The sequence below is a fragment of the Cariama cristata genome, unplaced genomic scaffold (genome assembly GCF_000690535.1).
Source record: "Cariama cristata isolate BGI_N322 unplaced genomic scaffold, ASM69053v1 scaffold1450, whole genome shotgun sequence".
In the NCBI taxonomy this organism is placed as follows: Eukaryota; Metazoa; Chordata; class Aves; order Cariamiformes; family Cariamidae; genus Cariama; species Cariama cristata.
In genome coordinates this window covers 159,649-186,434 of record NW_009596185.1, presented here as the reverse complement: position 1 = coordinate 186,434, position 26,786 = coordinate 159,649, and the positions used below count along the sequence as shown (strand labels likewise).

Genomic DNA, 26,786 nt, shown 5'->3' with positions numbered 1-26,786 from the left:
ATGTAAGGACAGAAAGCTCTCCACGTCTGATTTTCATGCATATTTTGTTGTAAAAGTCAGTATTCAAAGACATGTTAAAGACCAAAAAAAACCTGAGAAGAAAATGAAGAAGAAATGTAGTTCATATTTGTTTGATTGGGTTTTTGGTTTCTAAAAATTATGTTATATTTTAAGGCAATATCATGAATACCTGTGAGTACCCATATAGCTTGCACTATCGAGCATGAGTAGTTTCCTGCCAAAGAAGGAAACTGTGTTGCAAGTAAGGATAGATCTGATTCAAATGTGGATCCTCTTACCTTTTATGGAGTTCATCACAACAAAAGAAGGGTACACTGACTTGGGGTGATAGGAATGAGTTCTTTCTTTGACTAGAGGACAGATGTTAACTGTGCAAGCACTCTGAAGAAAACTTGGGAGTATTAGCCTTTAGCAGAAAACCCAATACCCAAACCTAAATTCCACTCCACATATCTAACTCTTCAGACATTCATATTGGAAATACAAAAATAAATAGGTGGTAGTATGCATTTTAAAACAAAGCCATAGTTAGAGTCTGGAAAGTTTATATGTAAAGGTGAAAACATAAAGTATGTACATAAGGTAGATATTCTCCATTTGAACTAAAGAAATCAATGGTAGGATACATATTTTAATGAATCCTTGGTAGAGATGGAAAATCAAGATGATATTTATTATAGGAGAGACTTTTTTAACCCTCCCTTGATAAAACATTGACTATTAACAGGCTTTTCTAAATTCAATTTTATAGATTCACGAATTAAAACATTCAACCTATAGGCTTACAGGATATCATTCTGTGTGACTTAGAGGTTAGTATTATTACAAATGTATATTGTGGTGGCACCTGGAGATCTTTCAATGTTATTGTGACAGACACTGCAAGTATGATATATAACTGTCTAAGGGAGCTACAGTGTCAGGATTTTATCCTTAAAAAAAGACTTAATTAATTTCAGATAATGTTTGTGGATTTTTATTGTAATCTGGAATTTATCAAAGTATACACAGATCTTAATCATCCCAATTCCACTGAAGTACTTGAGGCTCTTCTGTTAACTTCTTTGGCCTTTGGATGATGCCCATATCCACTTTGTTATTTTTTCCTTCATTTGGGTTAGTTTTGCCATGGTAACAAAAGAAATGGTCACCAGATGCAGCAAAATGGTTGATGGGAATTTCTGTCTGTAGGCTGAGGAGGAAGGCTCATTCCTTTGTTTTGGGCAACAGCACCCCTACAGCTAAACCTGCCAATACAAAGGAGGACTGTAAGTCATCTTGTTATAACAGTGCATGGAAAAAAGTAACACTCACATGACAATGCAGTTAGATGCAGAGTGAAAACAAGTGTAGTAATGTTGCACGTCCACAATAAAAAACCAGTTATTTTTCGACAGCTTTGCTTCTTTTGCATCTATGATGATGTATACACTAGTGATACATTTTTGTGCATTGACAGCGCAATTCTAAGCCTCTAAGGGCCTTCAGCAAAATAACTAAAGGAAATTAAAATATACACAAACACTGTATACATAAAAATCCCTTTATCTATCAAATTTAATTACTAAAATAAAAATTCCCAAACAACAGAGCAGTTGATAAAAAGACACAAAATTTGAGCTTTTTCTGAAGGTGCTGGAATGTATCTCAAAGTAAGGTAAGGGCATACACATTTCAGAATTGTCATCACTTGAGGAAATAGGTCATCCTTGTGTTGTCATATTCTGTATTTCATCTGTTCATAATTGAGTGGAACATTCAGCAGTCCCAACCCTATTAAAATTAAGGAGCAGATAATTCCTGACACATGGGAGAAACACCTATTCCTCTGTACTTTTCTGGTAATCTACTCCAGTGTTTATAACTCTCTTCCTTTAACACTTGGTGTGGGAGAAAAAGAAGAGATTGTTAGTGACAACAAACCAGCTGATAGAGTTCCATGGGTACTTTATTTTTTTTCTAGAGCTGAAGCAAAATCTTAGGGCATTAGGAATAACTTACTGATTGCTTTACCACTCTATAAAATAGATCTTTTTATTTAAGATTTTAGATTTTGAGACCTTCTGACTGAATAAAATGTTAACAGTTTCTGGTGCCAGGATATTAGTTTTTAGCACATTCAGAGAATCACATAGTTGTTGCAGTTGAAAGGGACTTGTGGAGGTCAGCAGCTTTGTTTGACAGGATAATAACAAGGTTAGAGAAGAATTTCTTGGGATATACCAATACTTTAGAAACACAGGTGGGCTGTTTGGCACCTTTTTGAGCTCTTATGCTGTTGTTATCAGTCCAGCATGCAAGATGTGTTTATTCAGAAATTCAGAGTCTCTGAAAGCTTCTGTTAGTGAACAAACACAAACTTCAATGGAAGACATTAAGGATAAGGAAAAACAAAAAGGAAGGGAAGATCCAAATGGTGGTTGCCATCATCACTGTATTCAAGATGAAGGCTCCAGAGCAGATTTTGAGGCGGTAACTATGCACCCAGTGTACTGGTCAATGCTATCTCATTGCTGTTGTGTGTTCTCCCATATCTTTATTTTTTTCTTATTTGTAGCAGTTTCTTCCAGCTCAAAAATCAAGGTGATACTCACTAGGTCAGCTGTAGCCATGAGTAACTGGTCTAATCAGCTACACTCTTGCCCTGTAGTCAGTGGACACAAACAAGCACTTTTAAAGTTCCAGTCTTTATCTAATGTCCTATGATAGGCAAGATTAACTGCCTTCTAAATGTTCCTGGTTTTCTCCATTGAAGGTAAAAGTTACCAACTGCAATTGTAAATGTCTACACAATGCACATCCACAGTTTAGTGGAAATCCCGCTTTCTTGCCTGCTGAGGTAGTGCCTACCCCAGTGTTTCGGATAATACTAAACTGCAAACAAGATTTAACAGCCTTAAGAGTAAATGTTCAGTTAGACCGCACTGTATAATTGTACAGTAATTCCAATGAACTTGAATTTATATGATTTGAATATGTCTTCTAATATTCTGGAATGTTTCTTTCTCCCTCTAAAAGCATGAAATATATTGCCATTAAGAGATGCTGGAAGATGCTTAAAACAACTGAAGGCAAAAACAATCAAGAGGTAATTTTTAAGGGATTTAATGACAGTTTTACTCCAAAACATTTTATTTTAAAGATGGCAAGCTAAAGCAGCCTTCAGAAATTTAAGATTTCTTGTATTAAAACTGCTTTATTCAGTAATGATCAGAATTCCCTTAATTTAAGACAGAAGATTGTGGACTGCAGCCATAGAATAAAATAAATTTTGCTTATATTGCTGTCCATCAGACACCAGGTGAAAAATGTAAAGTGCCTTACAACAGCATGCAGAAATGGCAACTCATCAAGCAGACTACATGTTAAGGTATCACTCTTCAGAACAAATACCAGCACTGTCACTGGCAATACCTTTGAACAGGCAAAGGTTAAGTATAATAATTTGGGGGGCATTTTTTTTGTTCTAGGTTTCTGTTGCACTTCAAAGTCGACATAAAGAGAAGTAAGCTTGATTCAGTTCTTATTTTGATATTAGTTGTGTGTTCCAACACACTGACCAAAGTCTTTTTGAGACTTTTGTGCATATACCGTAATTGAGCTGGATAAGCCTGGGTAGCAATCGTTGTCTTCAGTAGCTATGCACAGCAGTAGCCAGGAAGCACATAGCAAATATTTCTGCTGATGCATACAGGAAAAATAGGTAAGAGTCTCTCACTCATTTTTGCTATATTGGCTTCCCAGTGGCAACAGAAATAAATATAGAAAATCCATTTTTTGTCATGTCAGTTTTTGTGACTTTTAATGTATACACCAACAAGTCACATAAGCAATGGTAAATGAGTACATCCACAACTCTGCAATGAAAACCGTTGAAAATACCTTATTTCAGAGTTGTGATGACTTAAAAGTAACCTTATCAATTAATAACAACAATCTGAGATGCTGAGATAACTTGGTCTTCCTCAATCACATACTGAAAGAGATAAAAGCTGGTCATCTTTTTGCATTGTTCAGATAACAATCTTAGCTTGATTGCAACTTCAAACAAAAAAAAAAAAGCATTCTCAAACTAAAAAAGTAATTGCTTCCTCCTTCTGTTGGCAAACTTCTTTATTCTGCAGGAATTTTTGCTGGTTTTTGTTTTAAATTGAGGCTTTACATTTAGCTGAACCAGTTTTTGTGGATTCCTATGATCTCTCTGGTGGCTGAAAAATAGCTTGACATTTAAAGTCGGCTAAATGCTATGAATCTATTTAATGCTAATAATATAATACATTCTGCTGATGAGTACTGTTACTGGAATGCAGTTTGTAAAAGTGGTAGGATTTCATGAATCATTGAGTGATTTTGTTGGCAATTACATCATATATTGAAATCAGCTGCACTTCTCCGTACCACTACTCCTATTGTATCATACTTCAAACTGCAGATCACTAATGGCAAGGAAGATCTAGTTTCAAACCTAAATTTATCCATGGAGAATTTATATCCATTTGGTTTGCAGCCAGTATACCTCTCCTCCTTTATAGGTCATATTTGTGGGATTCATTTCCCTAGGTTGAATTAGCCATATTCTAACCTCTTCTCCAAAAAACCAGCCATCTGACTAAGCATTTGTTTACACATCCTTTCTTCACTTGGAGTGAAATCCAAAAATATGTTTAAGATCCTAAGTGACATTTTAGACAAAATTTATGTGTATAAATTCAGGAGAAGGATCCTGGAAAACTGCCTGTGACCTCCACAGCCACACAGTATCTGTGAAAACCTTTCTGTATTTTCCTAATTCTGGACACTGTAGATGCTCAGCTGTGGACCCTATCTCTGCCAAGCTGGCTGCTTAGGCAGTTACCTCCTGCCTGACACTCTTTGGATAGAAAAGTGTGGGGGTTTTGTATTTTATTTTTGTATTTTTTTTTGCTGCCAGATCTACAGTCTGATTTGGTGGTCATGCTCTGGATACATATGTCCCTCTATCATTCTGTGTGATCATTGTGGTAACTTCTTTACATGTATGTCTCGTAATTTGAATATTTCCCCTAAAGGTAAGAGATCTGAGTCCTCAGTCTGTGCGGGATTTGAATTTGTAGTTCACACATCCCAAAGAAATGCTCACGCCACCATTCCCATTCTAGATGGGAGTGTAACCTGCCCTCTCTGCGTTGTTTTGTTCAGGCAATGTCCACCATATGCAGAGGGACTCAGCAAGGGAGACGTACAGACTTTAGGAGTGCAAAGCAATTATTTGTTGATGAATATACACAGCATAGATATGTCTGAAGAACCGTTAGTATACTCACCACCTCAGTGAGGCCCTTGAATAGTGTTTACTGGCCCGGCAATCATCAGTCATGTTAGGAACTTCTCCTGCTCCTTGGAACAGACTGACCGACCGTTGCTGTTGCTGCGTTGCTGCTATCCACTTCAGTGTATTTTTCTTTTGGTTTTATACCTCTCCATGTCAGTATTTTTCTTCTTGCATTCTTCTCCCAATGCCACTCTGTGGTTTTGCTCTTGTTTTTGTTTTATTTTCTTATATCACCCGTCTTTCTCTCAAACACCTTCTTACATCTTGACAGCCTTTTTCTCAGTAAAACCAAGTTGAGGACTCACAGCTGTGCTGCACCAACTTAGGCCTTGCATCGCAGACATCTGAACGTCTGGGCCGAGGATTTCAAGAGTTCCTTCTCTCCTTCTGTTTGCAAAAAGGGCCATTCTGTAACATGCAGGACAGGGATTTCACAAGAGGAAGAGTAACTCTGGCCTCGTGTTACAATATATTTCTCCAGGGCAGGAGGATGTGAAGGCTTCCAAAGCCTGAATACATATCTACTTTAAAGTAACTAAAACATAAGAAAAGTAACTAAAACTTAAGATGTAAGGCAATTTCCCTCTATAAGAGATATGTTTTCCCTACCTGGCAATTTTTTGACTCATGTCTACTAATTTGACGAATCATTTCACAGTGACAAAGGTTCAGTTGTTGTTCTGAAATCCAGGTATGCTCAATGTGTAATAGAGTTTTTTTTTTACCTGTAGAATAAATTATATTATTCAAGAAAAAAATACAGGGTTTATCTGACACAGTCTTCCTCCAGCAAACTCATATTGCCTTTTAGTATATGGCCCTTTTCTTCATCACAAGGATTAATTCAACTTTCTTCAAATAATTTTCTAAAACTTTGTAAACATTTGAATTGAACTAGAAGATCTGTAGTTACCAGGAACACTTGTTCTACACATTAAATAAAAGTGGATGTGAGTTGAATGTGGGTAAACTCTATGTCACTCCATTTGGGTGGATTATGTGTATCTATAGCTGCTTCATTTGGCTTTCTTATGCCAATATGCTTTAATAAATACTGTTAGACTATGTTCATGCATTTCCACAGTTAAGATGATGATTTCTATTCTGTGTGCTCATTTCCTGTTGACATTTGCTTGTGTTCAATCTCACTATGGTAAAAATTTGAGATTAAAGCACATATGTGGCCATACCTTTAACTCCGAAGCAGTCTTAACTGCTTTGTGGGCATCTTTTTATCTACAAAGATACCAAATACTTTGTTGCTTGTTTAAATTTTCTTCGCAGAATTTGAGTTAGGTCAATTTTTGGAAATTCTTTGCTCATCCCTGCTTTTTCTGATCTTCAAGACAGAGTTTGCTATGCTCATCAGATTGCTTTTGCTCTTTGGGTGGGCTATTTTGTTACTTTTGCTATTATTTCGTTAAGTGACTTATTTGTATGAGATCTTGGAAACATGCTGTACAAGTTTGTGAAAATAAAAACCAGATCAATGAAACATAAATATTCAAGGTAAAACTGTCTTAGAGCCTCAGAATAACTAGTTTATATTAGTATTTATACCAGAGATGTCTTACTTTTAAATGTATGTTTATTGTGTTTTCTAAGAAACATACTCAAATCTATGCTTAGTAAAAAAGAAGATAGCAAATTTGAGTAATAAGAAAAGTATTTTAGTGATTGCCTGCATTGCTCCTTCCTCTGTTTTGTTTATGAGGTAATTAGGGAGAAAAAGTGTGCTTTTCATAGATATATTCAGGTTTTTATAATTAGCATATGATTTTTTATAAAGATGCTGTTTTGCAATATGATTATTTTAGATAATGAAATCGGAAGGGTATTGATTTTTCAGAGATTTATTTCTTAATGCTTTTTTCATTCCTATGTTGCTTTTATAATTTTGTTTTACTGAGAATAGTGAGGAGGAAGAATTAGGAAGGGATAAAGATATGATCTAACCGTGTCAAAGGAAGCAGTTGGTTGGTATCTAAATGAAAATAAAGCATCTGCCTGTAAAACTTAAGAGACCTTTTACAGCAAGAAGCATTTGTTTTCACCTTCATAAATGTGTTAAGTACTTTGAGTTACTTTCAGTTGTTAGAGAAAAATTCTAGTTTACCATTTAGCATTTGCCGAGAGTAGGTAATGAATTTACCAAAATACTGCAATAAAAAATCCTTGACTGGCAGAGAGATGGAATAGTTGACCTATTATTTTCAACTTGAAATTATCTAACGTTGTATGCGAGTACAAAAGCAAAGGAACTGAAATGCCTGAGCTCTTGTATGACAACTGAAAAACAGACATTCACAATGAATGTTAGATATATGCCCTTTTCATAATGACATTAGTTTATTACGAAACTGAATGAGAAGAACATTGTGACACAGCTACTTTGTTCTGTACTGCAAGATGGGATTGTAAGGCTTGCTGAAAACACAGGGCAAGAGCCGTGGATTCAGAATACTAAAGCACACTACTATCACTTGTGATGCCAATAATAGTGTCTACTGCCAATTCAGGAACCAAAGGGTGTGAAGAATTCTGTCAAGAACTAAGAAGATTTATCTGGTGAAGACTGCTGAAAGAAGATGATGTCCATTTTGCAATTCCTAATAAATTTGGGTTGACAGGCTAACTGAAAAGATAGCCTTAGAGAAAAGCTTGCATTCAGGGCATGAGGTTAACTGAGGAAAAGACAAGTCTAAAACTGAGGCATATGACTTCATGGTACAAAATTTGATTTTACAGAGAACCATTCTGACAGAGAGTCAGGAGCTAGAGGGCTGGTGATATAAGAAGGTATTTGTAGTATCTTTTGTGATCAAATATCTGCATGATTATAAGAACTTAGATTGGAATTTAAAACACGGCTTGGGAGAAGTATTTGCTACACCTATATAGCAACACTAAAAAATAAAGTGGTAAATAGGTGCAAATATAACAAAAGTCCAAGAGGACAATGACAAGGTTCATTAAATCAGTGCGTATCTGAACAATTCCAGGTCATTTCACTAGCATCACTTGCATCAGTATGGTAGGGAGGCAAGACTGGGACTTCCATCTCCTGACAAGATGGCAGTTTACCAATTTGCTCATTGTCACCTTCCTTTGCTCATGCTAATTGTCATTGTTTTCCTTTTAAGAGACTTGTTCTACTATGTGCTCAGCACAAAGCACAGTCCTTGAGTTGAAGAACTTTACTCCATGGATAAGAGACTGAATAGGGACAGTGAGCAAAGCTGAGAGGAAACAGTGGCTGGGTAACTGTTTTAGTTTTTTAATACTTAATACTATTACTAAAGTTGCTAAAGTTATTCCAGGCAGTTCAAGAACTGAGTCCATGAAGGATTTAAATGAGAGAAGGGAGCTGACTTGATGAATCTGAGAAGGAGCAGGTGTATGGGCAGTCAGTAGGCTGCTGCTGAAGAGGTACTAAATGGGATCTACACAACCAGCAGAGCTGGGAAAAGTAGTAAGAGCCAAATGTAGATGTATAGAAAAGAAACAAACATAGACACCCTAAGGAAATAAATGGAAATTATGTCACAAGCAAATGGGACTGTGAGAACATGTGCATTTAATGTTTAAAGTTACACATTCTTTGAGAATATCTGTATATCCTGTACGTGAAATTCAGTACACTCTTGAACCATGGGTTATTTCATGGCAGAAGCCACTTAATTATGTTTTTATGAAATTAGAGATGGTTAAGGTTAGATTCTGAGAAGCTTAATAACATTTAAGTATTGTCTTATTCCCATGTCCCATGCTAACAGAAGCTATATTAGTACAAATAATAACGGCATTATTTCTGCTTGCATTGTGAAATAAGTATTTGTCAGGCTGATTGGAGAAGGCAAAATCTGCCCCCTTTTTAGTGGATTTGAAAGCTTTTGGGCCCTCCAATAAATTTAATTTAAAAAATGATCTGTTGTAATGATCTAGTCAACTTTGTGTAGTGGTCTTTACAACCTTTGTAAGAAAAGAATCAAGCATACTATGAAATTGGATCTTTTTTCTGTAGTCTATTTATACTAAATGTTATCTAGTATATTTAGTCACCTATAGACTCCTGGTAATACTAACATCATGATTTTCTGTGGACCAAATTTGTTTCCTGGTGTATTACTTCTGTTTTAAGTTTAAAAAAGACAGATCGCAATGTACTTATGGTTTCCAGTATTGTTTTCTAGGAAAAAATATTGCTGCCCATAAAAAGGGAGGAAACTATAGTAAAAATTCTAGATAAACCCCTCTAACAGAAATATTTGCAGGAAAACTAAGTTGTATTTTACACATTCTTTAAAAAAGAAGTTACTTTCATTTGTATTTCTTAATTAGGTCTTCTTAGACAAATGACGTGTAGTTGGAACAATTGAAGTCATATGGAGAAGGATAATATTCGCTTGAGGATTATGTTTTAATGCTTTTGGAGACAGCTGATTCAGTCAGTAAACTGGATTTAATGGGGACAATATTGCGAAATACTTTTAATAAATATTTATTTGTGTCAATTACTAGGACTCACTCATTTTGTCATTTTCTATAAAAGTAGAGTAATAAATACACAAGGCAATTGTTAGATGACCTGAATGATAATGCATGCATTCTTGCATTTCTTGTGCCTGAAACAAAATTTGTCAAAGAAAATTATTTTATACATTAAATAGCCTCTCAGTTGCATTTCAGCAAAATTATCTGACATGAGCTTTACTTACTAAATTTCATTTCACATGCAATTGTCATTTCATCTGCAATTCTTGTAATTGATGTTTCACTTATTAGCTTAATCAGCTATCTTTTCAAAGGGGCAGCATCATAGTAGTGATTCAATTATTTTAAAAACAATTAAAAAGCAAGAGAATTGTAAAGCCATTTAACAACGGGATTTGGATCTGAAGTATGCGGATAGACTTCACAAATTGGTGTTTTAGTAGATTTTAGATAATTCCAGAAAATGTTTGAAACAGCTAATGCCAAAATGTCTTTAATTTCTAAAGATACCAAAAATGATAGTATCCTGGATTTACCTACTATGCACAGAAACTTTACTAAGCGCTGACATGTTCAGAAATATGCTGGTTGGGGTGTGAGAGCTGAGCACATAAACTCTGTTCTTAGAGGTGAATAGAGAGATGCCTCACTTCGATTAACTATCTTGAAAAGCCATTTGTGGTGGTATCATGACTAATCCTTATCAGTCTGTGAGAAATGCCATATCAATGACAATATGCTGGCGTCACCAAGTGTTAAGTACTCGGATAGGAAAATCTGCCAGTGTATTTGTTGAAGTTAGGCCCCTCTTTACACTGAAAAAGGCAGGTTACATGAGTCAGAAGGAGAGCAGGGAGTCTGGTGCTTACACCCCTGTCCTTCGGGCATTCTTTGCTGGCAGGGGCAGAGCTGGGGTTCCAGTCTCTGCTTTTGGTGTTACTTCATTTATTACTGTATTACTTGTTAATATAAAATGCATGAATATTTCTGGGGTTGCATGCTTCTGCCAAATACCCCTTCTTCTGACTAAATGCCACATCTTCTGGGCAACTGATTATATACCAATGGATACTCTGAAGTATTCCATGGTATATAACTGATCAGTCATCCATACTATCCTAATATTATCAGCAGTATTACCTATATAATTACTAATAGAAAAATTTTGCTGTTTTTCATTTGCATAATATTCAGTAGGTCACTAAGTTCTCTAAATCAGAGAAATATGATAACTGAACTGCTAAGACCTTTCATTGTCACAGTCAAAGGAGTTAAAAGCAAGCGTACAAAGATTTTAATGTACAGCATAGACCTCTTATCCTCCAGTGATGCTCATTTTGCAGTGGTGAAGTAGGGCTTCTTTAGCTATTCTAGTATCCAGAAGATTCTGGGCTTTTTCTTTCCTTTCAGTACTTCTCTGTGTTTAAAATTTCCTTTCGCTATTCTGAAGAAATTATAGCCCAAATCCCACTGGAAACAGTCTGATTAGTCCTCTCATGTAGTAGCTAGGCAACTAGCAACAAGATCTTTTGCACAGATATAAGCGTTTGTCCTTTTTTTCTGATTTTCTGGGAAGAAAAGTAAAAGCAGCCAGTGTGCAGCAGGGATTTAGCAGTAAAGAGAGCAGACAGGTGATTTTCCTTTTCAATTACAGCCGTATTCAATTTATACACTGATACATGTACACAAATTCAAGAGGGGAAGGTAGCTTCTGAAGAGAAACACAAAAAGCCATGGGTCCCAGTTGGTCCCCTTTTACTCAGATTTACAAAATTAGAGGGACCTATTAATAGATTATAGAGGCTTTAGAAAACAACAGATGTTAGAAATATATAAGCAAACTTTATCCATAAAGGTCACCAATACTTTGAAACAATGTAATTGCTGTTAGATTTCACAGTGTATTTTTTTATTTGTTCAGCTTGGCTTTCTGGAACCTGACATGCTTCATTTCTGTTAGAAAGGTGTTATGGATCTTCCTGCAAGAGCAGCAAACAAGGAAAATAACTTCTCAGAATGCATAGCATTCAGATTAAAAGTATTCAACTGTGTCAGTTGAAAACACCATATGATTTTACTGGTTTCAGATAAGTAACTTCATATGTTTGTTGTATCACAGGTACAGGAATGGCTGTGCTTAAACTGCCAGACCCAAAGGGCAATGTCAGGACAGCTTGGAGATATGGGCAAGGTGCCACTTCCAAAAACAGGCCCGCCACAACCGGTATCCAAACCACCTGCTACTCCTCAAAAACAGCCTATGCCTGCTCTCTCACATTCCCCTCAGAAGACTTCCACACCGCCTACTCCAGCAGCAGCAAAACTGAAAGAAGAACCAGGCGTTCAGAAGGAAGTTCCAAAACTTCAACAGGGGAGACTGGAAAAAACATTGTCAGCTGATAAAATCCAACAAGGAATTCAAAAAGAAGATGCAAAACTTAAGCAAGGAAAACTTGTCAAGACACCTTCAGCTGATAAAATCCAACGTATTTCTCAGAAGGAAGACTCAAGACTCCAGCAAACAAAACTGACAAAAACAGCCTCATCTGATAAAATTTTGCATGGAGTTCAGAAGGAGGATGCAAAATCTCAAGAGGCAAAACTGGCAAAAACATCTTCAGCTGATAAAATTTTGCATGGAGTTCAGAAGGAGGATGCAAAATTTCAAGAGGTAAAACTGGCAAAAACATCCTCAGCTGACAAAATTTTACATGGAGTTCAGAAAGAAGACCCAAAACTCCAACAGATTAAAATGGCAAAGGCATTATCAGCTGACAAAATCCAACCTGCAGCTCAGAAGGAAGATGCACAGCTTCAGGAATTCAAATTGTCAAAGGCTGTTTCAGCTGATAAAATCCAACATGGAATTCAGAAAGAAGATTCACAACTTCAACATGAGAAAATCATGAAAACTTCATCAGTGGAGAAAATCCAACAGGAAGCTCAAAAACAAGAATCAAAACTTCAGCACGGAAAACTGTCAAAGACACTTTCTGCAGATAAAATTCCTGCAACAATAAGTTCAAGCCAGAAGAAACCCCTAAGCATGTTGGAAGAAGATAAAAAACCTGTGCTTCTACAAAAATGCACACCACATCCAGAGGACAAAAAAGAAAAAACTACAGCTGACACTAAAGACCATGTTGCTGAACAGAAAGCAGAAGTTGAAACACCTTATAAGGGACCACAAGCTAAGAAGCAAGAGGATGTTAAGAAAGAGGGTTTGACAACTGGGATTTCACAAATGGTTTTGAAAGCTGAAAAAGCTCAGCAAGAAGAAATTCCTGTTCAAACAGCACCTTTGCCAGGAACTGACCGTGTGGAAGCAGTGAAAGAAAAAATAGTAAGTGGCTTTCTCCCTTCCACCCCCCTTCTCCCTTGCTACAAGTTAGAAACTGATCCTGACAGACCCTCTCCTTTAAGTCTTCCTGCTCTTTATTGTTATTCTCTGTATGGGATGATTCTAAATGATAAAATCAATGAGTCCCATTGAGTGAAAGTTTCACCAGTTAGTCCTGTGCTCTACATGCCACTTTTCAATACTTCTTGCGTGATTTTCAGTCTCAAGCAGTTAAGCATTTGAAACTAAGGCAAAGTTCCTGTTTAATCATTTGTCCAATATTTCTGATTTATTTACCTGCTTCTGTAGACTCTCCAGGCTTTGGAGTTTAATTGTTGAAACTGGAGTGTTTTCATAGTTCTTAATCCCAAAAGGGAATAATCTGTGGTGGTAAGGTGTACAGTGTTTTGCAATACCAAAATAGAATAAACTTTTGAGGAATATTTTGTGGTGCCTGAACGTGGTATGTTAAAGTATGCAACCTTTACATCTTTTTACTATTTCATTTGCTTATCTCATATGGAAAAGTACTTTTAGGTAGGGTTCTTGGTGGGCTTTCAAGTCAGATGAATGGATGAGTTTACGATAGCATGTACTAGAGGTCTGCATTTCTTAAATAAATGCATTTGCTGGATGTGAAGTCACCAACAAGCCACTTTATCTGCTGAAATAAGTAATATACACAATTGTTGAGAAATGTAAAATGATGTTTTTTCATATCAGCACCACAAATTAGGTGCTGATTATTATGTTATTAAAGTAGGAGTAGGTTTAGGAAAAGTGTTTAACCTTTGCCAAAATTGTGTTTTTAAATAATCCCAGTCAAAATGTGAGGGGTTTTTTTGTTTTATTTTTTTTCCTTGTGATAACCAAGATACTTGGACAGAAAAATTTTCTGATTCAGAAATTCTGCTGTGGAAAATACTATTTTTGTAAACCAAGTTTCCTGTCTGAAATGTATCTCCTGTCACATGTGTTTCTTCCTCTTGGTGGTATCAAGAGGTATGGTGTCCCTTGATTGTACTGACGGAATCTCTGAAATGCTCAGAGTAACATAGCCAGAAATCCTCCCTTCTGGAAGAAACAAGAAGGATATCTAAGAAAATCCTATATCAATTTTATTATCTCATATCAAACATAAGACACTATTGCAGGACTTTCCAAGAAGAGTAAGCTTAATTTTGTTAACCAAATGTCACTTGTGGTGATTTTTTAAAAATTCATATCAGTAAACCTAACAAGTAGACTTAAAATCTTGTTACTGTTCTTTAAAATTTGGGGTTTTTTTCTGTTGAAAAACGTTTATAAGGAAAAATTTTCATTACATGCTAGTCTCAGTCTTGTCTGGTCATTTTAATGTTCTGTAGCGAGGTGAAAGCATATTATACTCTGCACAAATATAAGATACATATATTGGATTTCCATCTCTGATAGCGATTTTAATTGTAGATTAATTAGTGATTTCTAATGTGGCGCACACATATATTTCACTTATTTCACTTAGAGTTTACTTCCTCTCACTGCCTTCTAACTGAAATCAGGACTTCTTGAGTTAATACCATAAATAAGGATTATCTTTCTTTTGCTCTTGTTATCAAACTTTGAAGCACACTTAGCTGAAATTTGTAAAGCAGACGTTTCATGAATAAAAAAACCCAAACAACCCATACATATCTACTTGTCAGTATTTCTTAAATTAGAACACTCTGAAATACAAACCATAACTGAATGAATGAAAAAAAGATAGCTATTTTTATACAAAAAGATTTTTTTTCCTTTTTCCCCCCTTTTTGCTCCTTGGAAAAATCCTAAAAAAAAAAAAAAAAGGCAACTCAAATTGTTCAGAATTAAAAATAAAATTGGTTCCTCACCTAGCTTGTACTTCATAAGTACAAGCTTTTTTTATTTTTATTTATTGGAGTATTTTAGTGTTGTCCATGCTGTACATCAACCATTACTAGATACAATTCTTCCCAAGAGAGCATGTGACAGAAGTGGTAGAGGAGATAACAATTTAGATGTCACACGTTGTTTTCATTTCAGTGGGCAAAGGACAGTATCTAGACTTTGAAGAATATATTTTACATGTATTTCAGGACAGAATCATATGAAGGATTTCAGGTAGGTGTATTTTTAAATAGGGATGCAAGGGAAAACGTAACACTTTCGGCACTTGACAAACTGCTGATGCCATTTTATATCCAAATCTGTGCAAATGGTAATTACTAACTCTTGTAGTACTCCAATGAGATAAGTAAATAATACTATCCTCATTTTTCACTAAAAAAAAAAGGCAGCAACACCCCAACAAATCCCTAAAGACATCGAGAGGCTAAAGTTCTGATCCAGTACAATCAGTAGAATGATCCTTGAAAAACCGCAGATATCAATTGTGTTTACAGATCTGGTGTCCTTTGAAACAAAACTGACTTAAATATTGAAACATTTTAAAATATTTGGGTCTTAAAGTATGATTTAAGGTATATGAAGACTTTTTTTCTTCAAAGCATTCTTTTTTTCAGTAATACTTTAAACTGTAATTTCTTCAAAAAGATTTTAAAGAATAAACTGTCTTTGCTCATGATTTACAGGCCCTTGTCCTGAGAAACCGTCTTGTAATATTGACTATTCACATATGCAATAGCAGTTAGGTGTTCAAACAAGGATACCTAGAAATCTTGGGCAGTTATCACATACAGTTTGTTAGTATAAAACAATCATCTTGGAACTCACAGATGAACATACAATTAGTTCAGCATATCTACATGAACACAGTACCATGGTGTAAATTGGACCTGTGTTTACCACACATCAGCTGTATTATATAAGTACCCTTATTACTACCTTCTCATGTTTACTGAGGAATGATCATGTGCTTAGGTTGAGTAACCAGGTAAATATTACTATATTGTAAACTGGCATATTTATTCTAACATATGCCATTAATGACAAAACACAGACCAGAGAGCCAGGATAAGGAGGGAAAAGCTTATCTGTAAGCAGTTTTTCTGGGCACAAATAAAATGTTTCATTTTGATAATATAAAATTGAAATACAGATTAAAAAGTTTAGTCAACCAAAGTCTTTTTTTCACTCTCTGAACTTTTTTTTTGTAATGTAGATATCTTTATTTCTTCTATAAACAGAATGACCTTCTAAAAATCATGAGCTCCTTTGCAAAATAAAATTTCTGTTCTGTGCAACAGAATATAATCTTGCTAGCTATAAATAATTTAAAAAACTGACAAGGTTTTTTTAATCACAGTTTTCTTTTAGCAGAGTTCCGATTAGATTTGATAAACAGTAGGACTTTTTAAAGCACTAAGCTTTATATTTTCAAATAAGAATATTTAAAGTGAGGAAGTGTAAGAATAAATAATACTTGTAAGGCAAAAACTAATGTGAAATAGTTGTATGATGTATTGACACTGACACAGTAGAAATGCGACTAGAATAGTACAAATACATCCTACATTAGATCATTTGTACCATTAGTTAAAGAGGTTGCATTTCCTGTTTTTAAACAGTCTTATCCAGCCTGCAGCTTTTATAAGTCACCTTGTTCCTCATGTCTAAAGAAGATCCTCCAATCAATGTCTGTATTAGAGCTAAATTTGTCCAGTATTAAGAACTCATAGTAGGCAAACTTTCAGAAAAAATGCCATTCAATTACTCAGAAAAGCCCAGTAATTCAACATGTACCAAAGTACTTCCTGCTTTACAAGAAAAAAGTGGGGATTTTTCCTTCCTGATTAAAATACATTTTTCATTCTCCAAGAGTTGTTGAATATATGTATGATCCTTAGCAACATTGCCTCTGCAATATTTTGTTATCCATCTAAAAATCTTATATCTATGATATGTTTACAAGTTTGACAATGATGGCATCTTTGTGTATGTGATGGCCAACCCTGTAGAAAATAAATTGCCAGTCATTTAAGAATAGATGTAGCTAATGACAATATCCTAGTTCTCAGGCTGCAGGAAATAGGGAATAAAAAGGACAACACCAACTTTATTTATTGTAAATTACATGCATATGATCTCAAAACGTGATGTGAAGGATAATTTTTGCATGGCATATCACGGAGCAGACAACTAAACATACAAAAATGACAGAAAATATATTCATGTTTTGGTAGCCTTAAAAAGAAAGTTGGATTTTCTCATTGCATTTATTTCTAGTGATAAAAGAAGGCCGTCCTTATTGTAGATCTTTTTCTTCTCCTTACTGTACAAATAGCGGTCTTTCCCATATTCAGGTTCCTATTATTCATAGCAGTGATGTTGTGGCGTTCACTGAGGTTCAACAACAGGGCAGGCAATAGCAATATTCACTACCATCTCCTCTGGTTTGGTCATTGAGTAGGTACTACACTTTGGACTTGCAGATAGTGGCACCATCACAAGTTACAAGGAGAACAGCTAAAGTTGTCCCATGACCAGCTGTTGTCTACCTGTTTCTGAGCTTAACTGTTTAGTTGATGCTTTCTGTCTCTGCTTTATAAGTCATTGCATGACCTCATCTCCCTGTGGAGAACCAAAATCTTACAGATTCACTTTTAAGTGTGAACATATTGGAAATAAAATAAAAAATAACAATCAAATATCATAGGTGAAATTTTAGTGAGGGGCGTGATATTTCTAGATGGAAAAATCCTTTGGTTTTAATGAAATTTGTATTTTTTTAAAACATAGCCCAATAAATTCCCCTTAAACACTTTCTTCTTTAATAAAGGGAACAAAAATGTAAATATAACATACAACTTCTAAAATTTGTAACTATGCTTCATTGCTGATATTTTATGAAGATTTATATAATTCTATGATTAAGGGCTGGAGAATATCCAAGAGTATATTTTTCAGAATAATAAGTGCTGAATTGTTTAAATGGTGATGACTTCCCAAAGTTGTTTGGAGTACTGTAGGTTTCTCCATATTTATATATTAATCACAGACTTATCATTAGAGTTGTCCTTAGAAATATTTGTTTTCTTATTTGATTTTCAATTGCAATGGATTTTGCTCTAATATCAGATATTTGTGTTTATCATATTGCGTACAATATTGGTAAGAACGGATGTAGTTTATATTCAAGGTAGTATCTGATTTGGCAAAACGTACAATAAATCACTCCTGTGAAATGGAGATTACTTAATAAAATATTAATCAGTAGATTACTGTAATATTAATATTAATATTAGTGTTTTAATGTGGGATTATGTGCATAGTGGTATGTCTGTAGGCAAGAACAGGTACTTTAAATGTAAAATAAATAATGAAAAAATGTGACTCGTTTTTAAAAATAAAATAACTGACAATAACAAATATTTGGTTTATGATATTGTGGCATTAAATATAACTTTAGTGTGAATAAAGTTATACAAAGTTATTACAAATACTTGTAATTGATAACAATTTAACATGAGTGTAAATGTACCTTTAAATTATAATTAACCATTGTCATAATTTTCTTAATATATTTATTCCCCAGTATTTTTTTTTTGCCCAGCACATTGTCAAGGAAGTTGATAAATTAAAGCTTTAAATAAACAGTTTTCTGTACTTCTGAAATCATTGACTTAGGTTAGCAAAGTTGATAAATACTACCGAGTTGTATTAGTGAAGGCCATAACAAATATGAAGTTCACATCATGTTATTAAAATCAGGTGACTTTGGGATGCTTGTTCTAAAATTGCTAGGGGAAGTAGGGACACTTCGTAAGATTGTCAGCTAAGATGACCCGTCATTTGGAGGGTGTGCTGTTTTGTTCGCGGAGTGGTGAGGTACTTTCACTAAGTACAGAGCAGTTGAGAGAAGCAGAAGGGAAACTGGTGTCAAAATACTTGCTGTAGAACATTCTTGGTATTTTTGTTATCTGAAGAAGGAAATAGAGGTGCTTGTCATTCAGAATGGTGTAGAAAGATCTGGAAGCTAGGAGAATGACTAAAGGTGTTTAATTAGCGATAAGAAGGAAAACATTGGTTATGATGCTGACAGGTATGCCTGCCTTGTTTGCTTCCTCATTTCCTTTGATCAATAGCTGACCATCATGCTTTCCTCCCTGTGAATGCACTTACCTACCAGCAGCTTACCTCTGCATTACAAATTTACTGAGAAACTTCTTTTTAAAGAGGTACTCAGAAAATACTTGTACAGTGTCGAACTGCAGATGTGGGGACATTCCAAATTGCATTAAATCATGCTTCAGTACTCCATGTGTTCTGTTGCATGTTGCAATGTGTAACATTTAAATGAACAAAATGAAACCATAGGTCCAAAATTTGAGAAGACTGACATATTGCCAGACAATTATAAAAGATTAAATGGCAGAGAAAGGAGCAGACCCCAGAAATATCTACAACTATGTAGGCAGTTTTGAAACATAGGTAATTAAAATCTTCATTTAGATTAACCTCAAACAACTTATCCTATGCATATGTGAACAAATGATAGATTATCATTAGGAAGTGTTCTGAAAACAATTAAATACAGTATTTGTTTATATTGAAAAACAGAAGAGCATCTTACAGCTAATAAAATCAGTTGCCAGTGTGGACAACCATGCAAAGCATAGTTAGATTCAGTTCAAAAACTCATGAAAATTTGAGGAACTTTCTGTATTATTTTAATAGCTTTGAATAACAAAATTAGTGTTCAGTCTTTTATGGTTTAATATAATTCTTGGCATCATAATTTTTCATCTGAGACATTAACTCATCTTTTAGAAAAAACCCACATGTATTTAATTGCCTGGGGACATTAAGAATTTATATATAAATATATACACACGCGTATGTATTTATTTTTTTAGGAAAAGGAGGATGAGAAATCAGACACATCAAGCTCTCAGCAACAGAAAAGTCCACAAGGTCTGAGTGACACCGGGTATTCTTCTGATGGGATATCAAGTTCACTTGGTGAAATTCCAAGTCATATCCCCAGTGATGAAAAGGATTTACTCAGAGAATCTAATAAAAAAGACGCTATTTCAAAAGAAAGTCCACCAAGCCCCTCAGATCTAGCTAAATTGGAAAGTACTGTACTGTCTATTTTGGAAGCTCAGGCAAGTACGCTTTCTGATGAAAAATCTGCAAAAAGCAAAGAGCTTTATGAAACATACGGTGAACAGACAAAGGATCAACATAAAACTAAGCCTTTGCCAGTCACTCCAGAATCTTACAGTTCCGATGAGGAAGACTTAGAAGCTATTCAAGAAGATGAAGGAACCATTGTAGAAGATGGCAAAGGAAGTGCTTCTTCCCGGGCAGAGTACAAAGAAGAAGGTGAAGGAGATGACATATCAGCAAGAAGACAACGCTATGATTCTGTAGAAGACAGCAGTGAGAGTGAAAACTCACCTGTCCCAAGGAGAAAAAGAAGAGCTAGTGTTGGTTCTTCAAGCAGTGATGAGTACAAACGAGATGACAGCCAGGGATCAGGTGATGAGGAAGACTTCATTAGAAAACAGATTATAGAGATGAGTGCTGATGAAGATGCCTCAGGTTCTGAAGATGATGAATTCATTAGAAATCAACTCAAAGAGATCAGTGTAACCGAAAGCCAAAAGAAAGAAGAAGTGAAAAGCAAAGCCAAAGGAACAGCTGGAAAACACAGAAGAATGGCACGGAAAAGTAGTGCAAGCTATGATGAGGATGCAGGAAGAAGACATTCATGGCACGATGATGATGATGAGACTTTTGATGAAAGCCCAGAGCCAAAATACAGGGAAACTAAAAGTCAAGACAGTGAAGAACTTGCATTAACTGGAGGAGGCGGCCTTCGGCGTTTCAAAACAATAGAATTAAATAGTACAATAACAAACAAATATTCTGAAGCATCTGAACAACAGAAAGGTATTTTATATTTTGATGAAGAGCCTGAGCTAGAGATGGAGAGTCTTACAGATTCACCAGAAGATAGATCTAGAGGAGAAGGATCTTCTAGTTTACATGCTTCTAGTTTCACACCAGGTACATCTCCTACTTCAGTGTCATCACTTGATGAAGATAGTGACAGCAGTCCTAGTCACAAAAAACTGGGAGGGGAGAGCAAGCAACAGCGCAAAGCCAGGCATCGGTCACACGGTCCTCTTCTTCCAACTATTGAAGATTCTTCAGAAGAAGAAGAACTACGGGAAGAGGAAGAACTGCTAAAGGAACAAGAGAAACAGCGTGAATTAGAACAGCAACAGAGAAAAAGTTCTAGCAAAAAATCTAAAAAGGACAAGGATGAACTAAGAGCTCAGAGAAGAAGGGAACGTCCAAAGACCCCACCAAGTAATCTTTCTCCCATTGAAGATGCATCTCCAACAGAAGAACTACGACAGGCAGCAGAAATGGAAGAGTTGCACAGATCTTCCTGTTCTGAATATTCACCTAGTATTGAGTCAGATCCTGAAGGATTTGAAATCAGCCCAGAAAAAATAATAGAAGTACAAAAAGTTTACAAATTGCCTACTGCTGTCTCTCTATACTCACCAACAGATGAACAACCAATTGGATTCCCAAAAGAAGAAAGTAGTCAAAAGACACTGAAAAGTGCCGAAGAGGTATATGAGGAGATGATGCATAGGACCCATAAGTCCAAGTCATTTCAAACTGCAAATGAAAAAGATGAAGTATTTGAGAAAGAATCTTTATATGGTGGAATGCTAATAGAGGATTATATTTATGAATCTTTAGTAGAGGATACATACAATGGGACTATTGATACCAATCTTGTATTGAGACAAGATGAAAGCAATGAATATGTACAACAGAGAGGAAAAGAGAAAAAAATAAGAGCTTCAGAACAGATCTGTGAAGAACCACAGAAAATTACTGATCTACAGAAAGACTACTATAGTGTTGAGACTTTACATTCTATTGTGCCTCAAGAAGATATTGTTTCTAGTTCTTACATTATCCCAGAAAGTCATGAAATAGTTGTATTGGACAGCACAGTAACTTCCACCACAGAGGAAAAGCAGTTGTTAGATGCAGAAGCTGCTTATGAAGAGCTTATGAAAAGACAGAGAATGCAGCTAACCCCCGGGTCCAGTCCAACACAACCAACTTCAGGTTTTGTTCCCACGTCTGATACAAAGGTATCTAGTGTTGGAGAAATAGTGGATAGTACATCTTTAACATCAAGCACTACTTCAGCAATCTCAGATGTATCACCTGTCAGTAGCACAGCACTTTCTATTCCAGATGTTAAAATAACACAGCATTTTACAGCAGAGGAAATTGAAGATGAGTACTTAACAGATTATGCCAGAGAAATTCAAGAAATAATTTCTCATGAAACATCAATGTTGACATACTCCGAGACATCGGAAGGTGCTGCATCAGTTTTACCTTCTGATACAGCTTCCTTAACATCATCTACGTCTTCGGTGTGTACCACAGATAGTTCATCACCTATAGATAGTGCAACTACAGGGTATGTCGATACAGCAGATGCTGTAAGTAAACTAGCAGATTCTGAAGGTGTCAGGATAATAACACAAGTTCCATTAACATCTACAAAAGAGTACTCTGAAGTGAGCATGCCTTATGAATCTATTGCTGGAGCCGCTAAAAAGCCATCTATAGCATCAGATATGGAAAGTGTGGATCAAGCTACAGTTTGTTTGCCTGAAACTGCACCTTCATTAGTGGCAACTACAGTTATAAAACCCAAGCAATATGCAGCTGATACCATTACCTTTGATACCTCCAAAGCAGAAAAGGAAGCAGCTAGAAAGATGAAAAGTACAGTAGAGGCTGGCATTGTCAAAATTTATCATGAAGATTCACACAAAGAATTGGGTGTTGATATGACAAGGATTAATGTGACTAGTGCTACATCTGAGCAACCACCTGTATGTATAGCATCAGTACCAGTTACAGAGCCTGCATCAGAAACATCTTCTGTACCTCCTCCCAGTGTTGTAAGTAAGACCAGCATGGTCTCTGTGCCTTCCTCAGATCCTACTGTAACATCCAAAGTATTCTCGCTTTTTAGAAGCTCTTCTTTGGATTCTTCTGCACAACCTTCTCCGCCCCCGCCTCCTCCTCTTCCACCACCTCCTCCACCACCATTACCTCCACCTATTTTACCCAAGCCAGCCATTTATCCCAAAAAGAAGTCACAGATTAAGACTCCAGCAGCAACAGCTCCCACAGTGGTACCTTCAGTCTCAAGTGTTCCAACACTAGAGTCTGCAGCTGCATTAAAGAATCATATGGTACCTGTCACAAAAGCATACACCCCAACACCACCTCCTGTACCACCCAAACCATTCTCCATTCCAGCAGGGCTTGTTTTCAGTCACAGGCCTGCTGAAGTGACTAAACCTCCAATTGCTCCTAAACCAGCAGTTCCTCCACTCCCGATACCTGTTCATAAGCCAGCAGAAACACAGCCCAAACCAATAGGTTTGTCATTGACTTCAAGTTTGACTCTGAATTTGGTCTCTGCAGCTGAATACAAAATAGCATCTCCCACTTCCCCTTTGTCTCCACACTCTAACAAATCTTCACCAAGGTTGACAAAACCCTCACAGGAAACCTATGTTGTCATCACTTTGCCATCTGAGCCTGGAACTCCCACAGAAGCTATAACTAGTCAGGCTGTTACCAGCTGGCCTTTAGAAGCACCTTCTAAAGAACAGATTCCCCAGCCTATGCAACCAGTTTTTACTCCATCCATGAAAACTATGGAAATCCAAAGCATGGCAGATCAGAATATGTATATTTCAGGTGCTTTGCAAGCTATTCCTGTCACAACACAATCAACTTTTGAAAAAATACCTAGTTCAAAATCAGAAGTAGTAACAACAGAGATAACCAAGACCACGGTGTCTGTGGTTAAGGGCCCAGTGCCTGGTTTTGGTTTAGGTAGTGTTGCTATTACTATACCTCCAGAACCACTACATACAGTAGATCAGCCAAGGTACAGAGAGAATGGAAGATTCCATCCTTTGGGTGATGTCATAGATCTTCGCACTTTAACTAAGATGGATATTGAAATGAGAGACAGCTGTATGGATCTGTCTGCTGTTTCCATGGATGTGAGAAGGCAAATGCCAGCAAGTGATACATGTGGGCGGCCAGTAAGTACTGTACAGCCAGCTATAATAAATCTTAGCACGGCATGTGTTGCTGATCCTTCTCTGTCTGTAGTCACTGAGACAGTAACTGTAATGACCTGCACTGCTACTGTAAGCTACACTGCCAGTACAGCCAGCCTTGTGGATCTGGGACATGCGATGACAACGCCACTTCAGCTAACAACATCAAAACACTTTGAGCCAGCATACAGAGTAACAGGCAGCCAGGCATTCTCTGCAGGTAGAGATGAGGTGCCAATAAATTTATCCCTAGGTACTTCAACACATGCAGTGACATGGGCTACTACAAAGCCTGTTACTGTACCACCTGTTGGTGTTACAAATGGTTGGACTGATCTCTCCACTTCTCAGGAGCCAATGGAGAGTGGAGCAGTTGACCTTAGCACTACAAAATCCCACAGAACAGTAGTAACAATGGATGAAACTACTTCAGGTATCATAACAACAGTAATAGAAGATGATGAAAAGCCTGTGGATCTGACTGCAGGGAGAAGAGCTGTCTGCTGTGATATGGTTTATAAATTGCCATTTGGTAGGAGCTGTACCGCACAGCAGCCACCAGCTACGCTTCCTGAAGATCGCTTTGGTTACAGAGATGACCATTATCAGTATGATCGTTCAGGGTCATATGGCTACCGAGGAATGGGAGGTATGAAACCATCTATGTCTGACACAAATTTATCAGAAGCTGGACTGTTTGCTTACAAAAGCAAGAATAGCTTTGATTATCGAGTTGGGGCAACTGATGCAGCAGTAGATCTTACTTCTGGAAGAGTTACTACAGGTCAGTATGACACAGCAGCAGATCTTTCTTTGAAATATAATTTTGATGTTCCTCACCTCATTTCAGGATAATTTTTTTATTATTTTTCCCCTCCTTCTGTTGTTTTGTTTTCTTTTGGACAGTGTGACAAATTATTCTGGATTACACGTGTTTTTCATTTCTTCATTTTACATATGTGTTTTGCACAGAGGTGCCTGCATGTGCCTGCATGTTCAGAAATGCTATTTCCTTCACATCTAAAGTAGATCACTAACCTGAAGATTTGCATGCAGTTTCCCCTTCCCATTTAATTCATCAAGATGGGATAACTTTCAGAATCCGCAAAGCAGCATTCTTTTGTGGGACTGGACTGTAACTTTGCCCTGTAATTTCAGGTGAGGTTATGGATTACTCAAGCAAGACTACTGGTCCTTATCCAGAGACTCGGCAGGTGATTTCTGGCATCGGGCTCAGTACACCACAGTATTCCCAAGCAAGAATAGTATCATCTCTGGGTTCCCAGTTTGGCGTTGGAAGTGTTTTAAGATCATCCAATGGTGTTGTTTATTCTTCAGTAGCAACTCCAATCCCATCCACATTTGCCATCACTACACAACCTGGTTCTATTTTCAGTACAACTGTCAGAGATTTACCTACTCTCCAAACAATTGACTCGGTACCCTCTTTATCAACTTTGCAACAGAGTCAACCGCTCCCAAGATCATACAGTTTCTTGACAACAGTGGCAGCTGAAAAAGATAGTGCAATTACTGCCATTGACATGGAGACAGGGTTACCACCTCTTACTATAGAAACTATTACCACTGAGCCAACCAGCTTGATACCTGCTTTAACTACAGCATCTGAAGTTTATACAGATGTAATTGAAGATGAGGTTGCCCTTCTCATTGCCCCTGAAGAAGGCAAACAGCAGCAGCTTGATTTGGAGCGTGAACTTCTTGAGCTTGAGAAAATTAAGCAGCAGCGCTTTGCAGAAGAGCTGGAATGGGAACGTCAGGAAATTCAAAGATTTAGGGAACAAGAAAAGTTTATGGTGCAAAAAAAGCTTGAGGAGTTGCAATCCATGAAACATCATCTCTTATTTCAGCAAGAGGAGGAACGACAAGCTCAGTTTATGATGAGGCAAGAGACACTAGCCCAGCAGCAGTTGCAGCTTGAACAATTCCAACAACTTCAACAACAACTCCACCAACAGTTAGAGGAGCAAAAAATTCGTCAAATATATCAGTACGGTTATGACCCTTCAGGAACTGGCTCACCACAGACTACCACAGATCAAACACTTTTGGAAGGACAGTATGCAACCACAGAAAACGGCCAGTTTTGGCCTACTGATGATGCAACCACCACAACTTCAGGAGTGCTGGGTATTGAAATTCCACAAAGCCAAACATGGTATACGGTTCAGTCTGATGGCATTACCCAGTACATACCTAGGTCTGGTATCCTAAGCTCTGTTTCAGAGATGTCTCTTAAGGATATTGACGTTAGAGAGGAAAAGCAATTGAAAAAGAGAAGTTCTATGCCAAAATTACGTGGTCCATATGAGGAGCTTGAGGACACCCTGGAAGAAGAGCCCCGGTGCTTCAAAAAGATAGTGGACAGTGGAGTGCAAACTGATGATGAAGATGGAGCAGACAGAGGTTACACAAACAGGAGACGGAGAACTAAGAAGAGTGTTGATACGAGTGTTCAGACAGATGATGAAGATCAAGATGAATGGGATCTTTCTAGCAG

The 26,786-nt window shown here is 36.7% G+C and overlaps 1 protein-coding gene across 1 annotated transcript in view; it reads left to right on the top strand.

Moving 5' to 3' along the window:
• Positions 1 to 11,927: 11,927 nt before the first annotated feature.
• PCLO (piccolo presynaptic cytomatrix protein) overlaps positions 11,928 to 26,786 on the top strand; it is a gene marked incomplete at its 3' end in the record, with an annotated part of 153,148 nt that continues 138,289 nt past the window's right edge. Inside the window, exons 1-3 of the mRNA XM_009704876.1 lie at positions 11,928 to 13,169; positions 19,982 to 25,049; positions 25,424 to 26,786. The exon at positions 25,424 to 26,786 is cut by the window's right edge and continues 667 nt beyond it. Coding sequence (XP_009703178.1) covers positions 11,928 to 13,169; positions 19,982 to 25,049; positions 25,424 to 26,786 — 7,673 coding nt within the window. The remainder of the gene's footprint in view (positions 13,170 to 19,981; positions 25,050 to 25,423) is intronic.